The sequence below is a fragment of the Lagenorhynchus albirostris genome, chromosome 8 (genome assembly GCF_949774975.1).
Source record: "Lagenorhynchus albirostris chromosome 8, mLagAlb1.1, whole genome shotgun sequence".
NCBI classification, from domain to species: Eukaryota; Metazoa; Chordata; class Mammalia; order Artiodactyla; family Delphinidae; genus Lagenorhynchus; species Lagenorhynchus albirostris.
In genome coordinates, this window is record NC_083102.1 from 23743592 (window position 1) to 23756214 (window position 12623).

General features: G+C 46.2%; 1 protein-coding gene across 1 annotated transcript in view; it reads right to left on the reverse strand.

Annotated features, from left to right (window-relative positions):
• SND1 (staphylococcal nuclease and tudor domain containing 1) overlaps window positions 1-12623 on the reverse strand; it is a 417876-nt gene that overhangs the window by 137165 nt on the left and 268088 nt on the right. The window contains exon 15 of the mRNA XM_060156765.1: window positions 10787-10928. Within this exon, the coding sequence (XP_060012748.1) occupies window positions 10787-10928 (142 nt within the window). The remainder of the gene's footprint in view (window positions 1-10786; window positions 10929-12623) is intronic.

The window sequence follows — 12623 nt, forward strand, 5'->3', positions numbered from 1 at the left end:
TGCACAGCTATCTACCAGAGCTTTACTTCCGGCCCTCAATCTGCTGCCAGAAACCAGCCAAACCCTTGAGGCAGAGCTGGGCACGCCTCAGCCTAGGAGGCTCCATTCCCAGGTCCACAATCCATGACTGGCTTGGTTCTTATGATCTAGGTGGTGGAGTTTCCATGTGGCAAGAGGAAGAGTTCCCTGAAGAGAACTTAACTACTGGCATTTATTTAAGTATGTGCTGTATTGTGGTGTAATCTAAATGTTTCTTGTCAAAAAGAAGCTCCTTGAAGGCATATACTATCTCCCTCTCTTTCCCCTTGTAGCGCCAAGCAATAACAGGTGTTAAAAAATAACCTCTGATTATTCAACTATAGAAGAGAGGGGTGTGAGCCTGAATAGAAGCGAAAACGAGTATCTGTTACCACGTCTCCCCACCCACCAAACTGTGGGGAAGAAATTCCCTCCTCTCTAGTCAAAGTAGACTGCTCACCAGGCGCATCACGTGAAAGGGAAAGAGGCCTCTCCGTGCACTAGGCCTCTTTTGATATGAAGGGTTGGTCTGTCATCAGCACATCCTAATCAGCAGTACTCACAAATAAGGCTAAACTTAGGGAATTTTTAAATTCTTTTCCATCAAACAGTGAGAATCAAGAGTAAAAAAGAAATAGTTTGTTGAAGAAGAGACTAAAATACCTCAGGGGCCTAGAGGAGTTATTTCTGCAGTCCCTGCACATACGACATCATTCATGAAGAAGGCAGTGGTACAAATATAGCATAAATGTCGTCTGCTCTAGCTTGTAATTTAAAATGCAAATGCTAATGAGCAAACTGGTATATCAGTAGAGTTAATAACCGCATGCCTAGCACAGGGGCTGCATCCAAAACACACACAGAGAAGAGACAGACACCATGTTCCAATTTAAAAATAAAAACACCCAAATTAACCCTAGAAAAATCACTAGCAGATGTACAAGCTCAGGAAGAGGAGGCACACCAGGGCAGGGAAATGGGAACTTCTCCACCCGCCATAGACTAACTAACTAGTCCATTTAAATATCTTCCTACATATAGTGAAGGTAAGCATGGGAGTTACTAGGGTTTATTCAGGACTGCTAATTGTAAAGCGTGAGTATAATAAGGAAAACTACAGGGAATCCAAAAAGCTTAGACAGAAAGTTTCTCCAAAGCCCATTTAGAAGCCTGCCAGTCAACTTTGCAGGGAGCTGTATGTCCAGAAATCAAAGGCCGCTGAATAGAGACGTAGATTCTCATTTATTTTATCATAAGCAAAGGATGGTTTAAAAAAAACCTGAAAACGGGCTTCCCTGGTGGCGCAGTGGTTAAGAATCCGCCTGCCAATGCAGGGGACACGGGTTTGAGCCCTGGTCCGGGAAGACCCCACATGCCGTGGAGCAACTAAGCCCGTGCACCACAACTACTGAGCCTGTGCTCTAGAGCCCACGAGCCACAACTACTGAAGCCCACGCACCTAGAGCCCGTGCTCCGCAACAAGAGAAGCCACCGCAATGAGAAGCCCGTGCACCTCAACGAAGAGTAGCCCTGGCTCACCGCAACTAGAGAAAGCCCATGTACAGCCATGGAAGACCCAAAGCAGCCAATAAATAAATAAATTAATTAAATAAGTAAATCTATTTAAAAAAAGAAAAAAACAACAACCCTGAAAACATACAAGGCCTGGATTAAGTGGGTAATTTAAATAAATGGGAAAAAGCTCTAATGATGAAAAACCACGACTGACAATGCGGTTGTCTCAGACGCCTTCCAAATATGAAAAGAACTTTTGTGAATTGTTCTTGCTCCTTCAAGGTCTGTGCTTGGCAGCCCTACATCAGAATCTGGGACCGATCCCATGGCACTGAGACCGAGCACAGCTCCTTGGGCTTCCTCAGAGCCCATCATGATGTGACCAGTGGTCCTATCCAGTTGCTTAAGTGGAAACCCGTGGTGCCCTCTCAGGGGCAACAGGAGAGGATGCTTGGGCTAGCTGCCCATACTGGACACCACGTGTTCTAATGCCCATGTCAGTGCTGTTATATAAAGGGCCAGGAAGAGACTCTGGCAAATCCATCCCATTAGTTTGGGGAAGCCTCAGGAAAACTTTCTGAAAGGAACCCAAGGTGTGAAAAGACCCGGGGCTTGGGGGTAAAGACACTTTTCAATGATGAAGAACCTTTTTGCTTTTTAAAATCCAGTCATGGGCTTCCCTGGTGGTGCAGTGGTTAAGAATCTGCCTGCCAATGCAGGGGACATGGGTTCAAGCCCCGGTCCAGGAAGATCCCACATGCTGTGGGGCAACTAAGCCCGTGGGCCACAACCACTGAGCCTGCGCTCTAGAGCTCCCAAGCCACAACTACTGAGCCTGCGAGCCACAACTATTGAAGCCTGTGCGCCTAGAGCCCATGCTCTGCAATAAGAGGAGCCACCACAACGAAGAGCAGCCCCCGCTCACAGCAACTAGAGAAAGCCCACGCGCAGCAACGAAGACCCATCGCAGCCAAAAATAAATAAATAAATCTATTAAAAATATAAAAAATAAAATCCAGTCATATCTGTTTGAAAGGGGAATGTGAAAGGTGGTTCCCATAGCAACCAAGATTAAGTCTTATGGGCACAGTGCACACTGTTCACCCCAGGGCTGCCCATTACCAGATTTCTAAGCATTTCCCTTTAATTTCAAATTACCACACCATTTACACTCCCTCTCCTGCATCCAGGACACGCAATTTCCTACTCTCAGGCTGGCCAAATAGACACCCCCTCAGGGTGGGGAAGTGGTGAGTAGCCCAATCGTGGATGCTACTGCTTGCCACCATTACTACTAAATGGCTGGTGGAAAATGCCAATAGGCTGACAAGATGGCATTGAAATATTCACACTGAAAGTTATTTTTCTGGGGACGCCACAAGAATCGGATTAGAACCGCATCAGGGCACAACCAGAGACAGGTGCTGGTATTGGAAAGACTCCAGCAAAGAACAGCCATCAGAGCTCTGTAAGCTTTCCATTCCTTCCCCCCATGCCCACCAGGTGGAAGGCAGCCTAAATAATCTTTAACAGACTCAGAAAGAACCTTAGAGTAGGAGGGGAGGAGAAGGAATGGAAAAAGGAACCCTTGGGGAAAAACTCACAGGTCTGACCCTCTTGTACCACTCTACTGGCTCTCATAAGCGCTGCAGAGAACAGGCCTGATACCTCTGCAGGATATTTTCCCCCTATCTCATTGATATCAAAACTCCAGAGCAGCAAAAGTAAAAGGCAGAAGTCAGAGGACTTAGGAGGCAAGGGTTCTTTTCACTTACCTTTGACCTATCCACCTGGAGGCAATCAATGGGCCTATCCAGAAACTGAGGATAAATCAGCATCTTTCTTTCCTTGGCACGGGAAACCCAACTGAGATGGTGAGGGCGGAACATCCCAATTGGGAGGCTGTGCCACCCCTCAGACTGACTCCGCAGAAGGTAGGGCCACCACTAGGACTCTCTCCCCCTCAGTTGCTGGAGCCTCTGGACTGACTGGCTGGGAACTGCCATATGGGCCTTGCTGCTTCCCTCACCTCTAGGTCCCAGCATCACACCAAGATAAGCAGGCCAGTCTAATGGAAATAATTAACTAGGAAGCGGGAGAGCAAGAATGCATCTTTAAGTGTTCTAGCTCCAAGGTCTGTGGCTGCCATTAAACCATGCTGAACAAATCTTATTTTTATTGATGTCTTTATTACTCTGTCTCAATCAAAAAAAAATTAAAATGACTACTGAAAAAAATTGAATCCTTGCCTCTTTTACCCTGAGACACTCGACTGTGTCCTGTACATCTCCTTTGATGCCTCTACTAGTCCTTGGGTACCGGCCTTCCTAGGTCTCTTACCACCCAGGTCACTGTCTTCTGATCCTTCTGCAGTTTGCTGATGTCCTCCCTAAAAGCGTGGTCCTCAGATGGAACATCACACTCCAGGCCTGAACTGACGCGGCTGAGCCTGGCTCTACCCCTCTCTGGATACTGTACTTCCGGGTTATGAATCACGATTGCCTTAGCCTTTTTGACAGTATCACAGAAGAATAATTTTATAAAAGGCTAGGAATTGTTTCTCCTCCCCTTACACTTCTTACAAATATATTTTTTCTTCATGTCTATATATCCTGTACTTCAGTAGATACAAGTACTTTGCTTGAAGGCTAGCACCATATCTTACACATTTCAATATTCCTAGCAAAGTGCCCAGTGGATATAAAAAGTTATTAAATAGCCATGCGATTGAGTGACCCACAAACATGACGAGGCTCATTCTGGGGATGATTCACAATCTAAAGATGGAAGATAATCAGGCTGTAATAGTAGGCTTGCACTTCCATCCACGTGACCATGGGTGATGGTCTGCCTGCAGAGACGGCGAGCTAAGGGCAGAGCGCTGAATGTTCCACGGCGGGAGACCCAAGAAGGAGATTTACACGACCAGACAAAAGCAGAGGGAAAAATGATTGATGAGTCCATCCATTTCTTTACGCGACTCTTCCTGAGAGCTAATGATACAGGCAAAGCTGTTTGGCCTAAATGAATCGCACCCAGCTTTTGCCGAAAGAAAATGTTCCAGATCTTCCTGGATGCTCAAATACCACCTACCTTGGGAAGTCTTTTCCATTCCTCAATTGACTGTTCTTTCCTCTGCATTCTCATGGTATGTTGCCTATACTTTTCACAGCTCCATTTTATTTTTCCCTGTTAAAGTTTTTCGTGTGGCTGTCTCAACTATTAGACTAAAAGACATTCAAGAAAGCAGAAATTATCTGATTAATTTAAGCATCATCCACAAGCTATCAGAGACTGTGTTTCTTTTAGTGGGTTTATAAAAATCTTGGCCTCATTAAAAAAGTCTCCCCAAACCTGCTTATTGTGCTAATATTTCCTGACAAGTGACCCTAGAGGACTTTCTGACACAAATGTAATTCGTATAATTCACAATGATACCTTTAAAAGTGAACAACTAGAGCAGCCCTAGAAAAGTTTCATGTCAAGCTGCCCATTTCCAGTAATGGGACCCAACTGGAAGCAAGTAGGAGGCAGAGACAGAACCAAATGGGCAAGTCCCAAGAGAAAGAATACTCCACTTTACAAATATCCATTAAGTTGCAATTCAATTAAAGTAACTGAAAAGAATTCATAAGTATCAGCAGACCCTGTAACTGCTTAATTAAGGATAGCAGCCCAGCAAACACAACTACAACAACAGCCTGATTCATTAGCACCTCTGTGATAGCAGAATGGGATTTCTCACTTAAACATACATTGGTGTTGTGTTAATTTCGTTAGGCACTGGTAATCAATGGGGATCCACCATTCCTGGGGCCAGGAGATGAGGACGATATTCCTGTTCACCTTCCCTCTCCTCTCATTAAAGTTCTTGGTCTACTGAAACAGGCAGTTGATATTCCTATTAGGATTGGCTGGAGAAGAGACATTACAGAGACAGAAGGAAATGAGGTACTTTGTTCAAAGGCATTCAGGGTGGAAGGACACACAGCCAACCCTTTAGCTCATCATGCACATTCCCGCCACCATTTATCAAACCCCAGACATCTAGGACCTCTCCTTATTGCCTCCCTTGTCATAAGGCAGCTTCAAGAGGGGACTTGTAATCAAAGAGAAAAAAAAATTGAAAAATGCCAAAGGGCAGGCAAAGAAAAGTCTCATTTTCTGGTCTTGTTTCATATGACTAGGTAACTGGTTAATTATAAGTCACCTGCTGTGATCCACATGGAAAGCCCCTGCCAGGTGGCTGCCGCATTCTTGGTGGTTTGCACAGTGAGTTCCACCCCAGGTGACAGACGCCCGCTCCCCACCATGCCAAACCTGCCTCGGTCCACAATTCCTCGCACTTACTGCTGTCCCACCGTTAAGAACAAACACAGAAATGTAAATGGGGTAGGCTCAGTGAGTTAGAAGACTCCAAATGTCTGACACAAGACTCCTTAGATTACTTTACACCGAAACCTCAAATTATTACCCTCTTCTCATTCAGGCATTTGGTTTCCAGGCACTAATTTGATACCTGCTATGCTTAGCCAACAGGACAACTTCCTGAACTGTGCCCTCAGCATGACCCAAGTAGCCCAGAGCTAAGAAAGTAATGCAAAATAGGGCAACATAATATAAAGGTCACAGCAATAAGGCACACGCTCCAGGCCCACCGGTGCTGTGGAATAAAAACGTGAACCGTGGGCCAAGCAATCTGCAAATCTGTGCCTCCGTATCCCTTTAGACGAGATACTAAGTAAAAGGTGACACACAGGACAAGTGAAAATGAACTAAAAATAAAGACTGAAGGTAAACTGCTTTTGTTCTAAGAGGAGGAAATGTATGGAGCTCACTAAATGCCAGATGAGGAAAAAGGGTGCTTTTAAACAAGTGTTGGGGGCCTGAGGAATGTTGACCTTTCTGTTAACTCCGGACAAGAACTTCCTGTGACTGCCTCTGAGACTGAAATAAGTGCACATAGGAGGAGGCCACAGCAGCAGGCGGGGGGACCTTGAACCGTCTCAGTTCTGAGGCGGTAAGGTCACCTGCTCACCGGCTGAACCTAAGCCAGGTGCTCAGAGGACTGAAGGGCAAGAGCTCTCAGGAGGCGCTGGCCTGTTAGCTACAGCTGACTTTGCCCAGCCCCACCTGCTATCCCATCTGACCAAGCAATCATTCCACATGCAGGGGTGCAGGAACCATGACGGAGAGGCCAGCTGGCTTGGGCCAAATGCCACTCCCTATCAAGCTGCGGGGCCGTCTGCCCAAAAAAGGCCACGTAAAAACGGAAAGTGTCCACCCCACCTTGAAATCCAGAGGGCTCTCCAAAAGGCTGGGAGTGATGATCCCAGCACATATGGGATTGCTGAACAATTCTCTTGACTTTCCCCTTGAGAATCACAACCCTAACGTCATTTCCAGCAGACGTCAATTTTACAGGGTGCAGGGCACATTCCACAGAGAGCTGCCAAGCCGTGCCATGAGGACCACCTTCCAGGTGAGCAGCTGCACGGGGTAAGCATCGTGTCTGTCTACGCTGACGTTCAGCTTTGTGGTTGGTCCCGGATGACCGAGGGACCCTTCTCTCTAGGATCCTCCAGCCATGTTCTCCATCGCATTCATTCTGTCTCCGCAGGGTCACTGCCCTAGCAAACATTTACTTGTATCCTTTCTGAGCTCCTGTTCAGACTAGTGCCTCTCAAGTTCCTGATATCTTCTCACTTCATCGCTTTTATATCCTCATTAGCCAAGGAGACTTTGTTGAGTTTTACAGTCTATAACTGGCACTATGAAGACAATAGGTATACTGAATAGCTTTTCCAAGTATCCATACCACGTTCTGCACCAATCCTAAGAATTCGTTATAAAAGTACTCAAGATGCTGACATCTTCAGAATGTTCCCTTGACCCTTTAGCATTCACTTTTCTGTACTCCTTCTTCCATTCTATTAGACTGCTGTGAAGAGCAGTCTATTTTAAACTCTGTTCCTTATTGCCCACATTTACTCCCCAATCGTACTGACAAAGATCATCTGTGACTTACCAATTAATCAATAGTATAAAATCACTCCCTAGTTCTTAACTACTTGATCTTTTAAGGCAAAACCCGACACTGCTGACTCCTTGGAATTCTCCCCTCCCTTGGCTTCCAGAAGACTGCTCTCTGAGGATTCTCCATCCAATCCTCTGACCACCAACGATCTATTCCAAGAACCTACTCTTAGTGTCGCCCTTGCTGGTGGACATCAAAATCTGCCCAATAACTCAAGCCTTGGACCTGTTTACTTTCTTTCCCATACTCAATGTCATCCCCCATCCTTGACCAAAAAACCTCAGTCATTCCTTGAATTAGGAAGTCTTCCTCTTAAATACTCTTCCAATCTCTCCTCTCCTCCATCACCAGATTTCGGGCCTCTATCCCTCTTGCTTCTTAACCACTCTCCCAGCCTCCAGCCTCATGTATACCAATGTATCTACCAAAATAAACTTTCTTAACACAAGTGTGAGCATGACACACGCTCTGATACCTTGAGCGCCTCTGAGGGTCCACAGTATATTCCACAGAAGACTAGCTTCCATCTGTGTTTCCAGCCTTACCCCACTCTTGACTCTTCATACCCCACCAATACCAAAGGATTCATGGTTTCCTGGACACATCCGAATGCATCATACCTCTACATCTTTGTATACCTGCTGGTACCTCTATCTAGAATATTCCTCTCTTCCTCCCCTCCCGTCCTGTCCTTACAACATTGCAAACTCCTATTTGTCCTTTAAAACACAGCTCAGATACACAATCCCTGATCTCCACCTAACCAACCATTCTCTTCTCTGTGCTACTTCTGTGCATTGTAAATAATTCTATTTTCTCACCTAACACCCAACACTACAGTTTGTTCATGTATCTGTCTTCCCTCTAGCGCTTAAGACCTAGGACTGTGTCTTACCAGGATGCAGAGTTCCTTGCTCCAGACTCAAAGAGGAAAGCCAATAGCTTTTCTTTTAATGAGCATTTTGCTTAGTCAGGAGGAGGCTAGGACAGCTCCTAGCTCCTTCTCTTGATTTACTTGAATTAATGGGGAGGTCAAAGTCTCTGTGGTAGAGCCACAGGTACGTGCACACATACTGCACAACTGTGCCATTCTGTACAGAGTTAAGGAAAGCTTTCGTTATGAATTCACTAAGTCTTTGTGAGAAGAACAGGAAGGAAACATTTATTGATGATCTACTTTATGGCAGGCTTGCTCTAAACCTCTATACATCCTGAGCGGCAAGAAACTTTCTCCAGTTAACTGATGTGTAAACTAACGTTTGAAGTGAGTCAAAAAAACAAAACAAAACCCAAAAAAAACAAACCTCCCTAAAGTCCCCTGCTTGTACAGAGCAGAGCCATGATTCAAACCGAGGCTGGCTTTCTTTTCCAACTTTTCAATGTCCTGTATCCCTGCCAGGTTTCTAAAGAAATCAGAAGATGCATAATACAACTGCATAGAGTACGGCAGGAGAAAAATGGAAAAGCTTATGTTTCTACCAGGAATTTTCTTCTGTAATCTATCTTCCACAGTGTAAGTTAACTCAAGCAATGCCTTTTGAATTGCTAAGCTTAGAATAATGCCAAGTACACAGAGGAACCAGCTGATGCCGAGTTGAGTGATCAGGCTGCATGTGTTTCAGCAAGGTACCACCAGAAGGGTTCTGCAGGAAAACTCCAGGCAAGACAGGTTTAAAGCTCTGAGCCGGCTCCATTCAGGTGGTTTTAAGTTTGGAAGCCAGAACCTCAATGTTTTCTTTCCCCTATAGATCTGCAGCCAGGTTTCCAGGAAAGAATAATACTGTTTCTCTTTCACACCTCTGGGATAAAGCTCTGCCAGAAGGATGCTTTTGTTTTGCAGGCAGAGAGCAAAGAATGAGTTGAATATATACCTCAAACCCTGTAACAAGAATTCACTGCTAAGAAACTCCTCCGCTACAGAAATCTTAAGAAAAAGGGCACAAATGGCTCCATGAAAGGACTCACACACACTGCCACTCTGCCCCTCAGTTTACTTACAACTCATATTCGCAGACACGAGAGCACAGCCCTTCGGCGAGGTATGGACTTATTGCGGCCTTTCTTCTCTAGAGCTGCCCCTGAGCTGCAGAAAGCCTGTAACCTCTTCAGAGAGCTCAGGAGCCTCACGGAGCAGTGAGGGCCAGGCAGCAACAGTGAGCTTCACGGCTTTCTGCTAGGTGAGTGACTAATCGCACTTAACAATCCATTTAGTTGGGGCCTGAGGGAGACCCTTATGGGGAAGAAACCACCAGTGCCTTCGAGGAGAGCAAGGCTGAGGCAATCTGGCAGGGGATGGCAAACATGGCCCCCAGTTCTCTTCCCCCATGGCAAATTCTACCCCAGGGGGAAGTAGTGCTAAGGCAACAGGCTGGCCTCAGAGGAGGTGGCGTGCAGTGGGTAAACACAATGGAATACAATCTTTGGGAATGTATATCGGGGTGGGGTGACCTTCTCCCTCAAAGACCACAACTGCGAAGTACTGCTGGAAATAAATAACTTTCTTGTCTGCCGGCAGGGAAGAAATGAAACGGTCTGCTCCTTGAATGCACACACGTAAATTTCTCAAAGAGCACAGTTCACACACAGACTTGCTGGCTTGTGAAATGTTACTAGATAAGACAGGATAAGAAAGATGGACAGTCAGTCAGCAAAGTAAAGGAGGAAGGCTTGCCCTGGCATGGCACCCTTAGTGCAAGAGGGAAATACCAGGGACGCAGGGGCTTGTGAAGGTAATGTCACATCTGGGGTTTCATAAAGGATTTAGAAAGAATAAAAGAGCACAAGTGGCACTGCCTGTGGAGCTACAAGGGCAGAGTGTCTCGGCGCCTCTGTGGCCTTGCCCGTGACTAACACAGCAGGGCGGTCCATCCCAAATGGGCAACACCAACCGTGAGCACTCCATCATTAATGTTTTCCTACGTCTGGAATTCCCTTCACTCAGGCTGTGTTAGCCTCCCTTCACTACGGGCTGTCTTGTTAGCTGTCCTGCACTCCTACGTCCTGTGGTTGGCGGGAATGAGAAGCAGGACAGGACCAGTGCTGGGTCTGCAGTAACAGCAGGATCAAACCTAGGAACTCTGTGTTCACATCTCAATTAGAGGCTGAAGCACCTACATGGGCTCCAAGTCCGGTAGAAAGGAGGGCACGTGACCTCCAGGGATGACTTCCGAGCTCCAAGAAGAATTATCAGAACAACACATAACACAGAAGACTTACCTGCAAGCAAGAAGGTGATAAGGCAAGTTTCCTTTGGCAAATACAGCTTGAGACGAGACCCACTGAACACATACTCCACCACGGCTTCAGAACGACCTGCCCGCTGAAGGAAGGGCAGAAACTGCTTTGCTTTTTGGGTGTCCTGGGGGAGAAAAGAAGAATCGTTAGAAAAGTAATGGAATCTAGGTAAATGTTTCTTTCTCTCTGGTCTAGGGCAAAAAGTCTGGCAGACCACAGGAAGCTAGGCGAAAAACCCTAGAATATCAGACATTTCTGAAACCAGGACAAAAACAAGATACCGATGTGACTTTCATAGGAGAAATATAGTTAATCAAAAGCTTCCAGAACATTCTCACTCTCGTCTCCTCTCTGTTCAATTACTAAAGTGGATATAAAAGTTAGGACGGGGCTTCCCTCGTTGCGCAGTGGTTGAGAGTCCGCCTGCCGATGCAGGGGACACGGGTTCGTGCCCCGGTCCAGGAAGATCCCACATGCCGCGGAGCGGCTGGGCCTGTAAGCCATGGCCGCTGAGCCTGCGCGTCCGGAGCCTGTGCTCCGCAACGGGAGAGGCCACAACAACAGTGAGAGGCTCGCGTACCGCAAAAAAAAAAAAAAAAAAGGTTAGGACTGTGGCCTGAAATGAGAATTTCACTCCTCTGGAATAGGAAAAAGAGCTCTTCTTCCTTCTACATAAAATCGAGGGGAGAAGACCAATACTCACCTTCTTTGGAGATTCATCTAACCTTTAATTTTCATTTAAAAACCCCCAAACAAACGAACAAAAAAACCCTGTGACACCCGGATCCTGATACAGCCCCTAAAGCCCTTTCCCAGGAAACCCAAAACAGTTCGTCTTCAAACTTTAATAGGCTATGTTTTCCTAACAAGGAGGAGAGCGCAGCTTTCTTTGGGCACCGATACCGCAAGCCCTGCTCCCCACGCTTTTGAGGGATAAGCCAGGACCTGGGGCACACTGCTCCTGTTCCCAGCCTGGGAAATCTGCAACTGCAGGATGTGAACCACAGGGACCAGTAAATACTGCATCACGTCAGCGCAAAGAATTACAGAAACAATAAAAACACATGAAACTGCACAGGGCTTTTTAAACTTTTTTCACACATCAACACAAACTGCATGCATTCCACCCTCAAGAGTGCCAAATCGTGGACCTTCTGAACCTCAGAGCTCTTAGCTTTGGAGGAGCTAAGAGCCACCAAGTCCTTTCAGTCTCTCAAGCTAATTAAACAGATGACAGAGTAAGCAAGCACCGAAGTATCACACGGCACGTGCTGGGGGACTAGTCACTGGATGAATTCAGGAGGTTTTCAGCGCAGCCAGCCCACTGGCAAACTCCCTCTGAGGACAGCAAGCTCTGCACACTTTCCTGACTCGGATGACATAAGCCGTCTGCACTCGCCAAGCTCTTCCTTCCTAACTCTGAGCGGCAGAGCTATTGCACCTAAATTCATGCACATCAGACAATGAAAATTTAACAAGCCATCAAGTATTTGAGCATCTTTACAGCAGCCAAAGGGGCTCCTCTAATTCAGAAGCAGTGAGGTAGGCTGGGATGAAAACAATATTTATAGTAATGAGATTCATCCTTCCCTTCAAACAGATTCCCAGAGAAAAGGAGAGGCAGTCATCAATTTTCAGTGTTTCTAAGGGCACATTGGTAAAAGGTAAGGTAACAATGAGCTTTAGTGGGTTGGAAACTCCCCCAATGAACACTTAAACAAATACGCATTCTACTATCCACACACAGTGGGAAAATGCCTTTCTAGCAGTTGGCTGAAGTCCAGAACAGCCAAGCAAGACAAATGCTCCATGGGAAAGA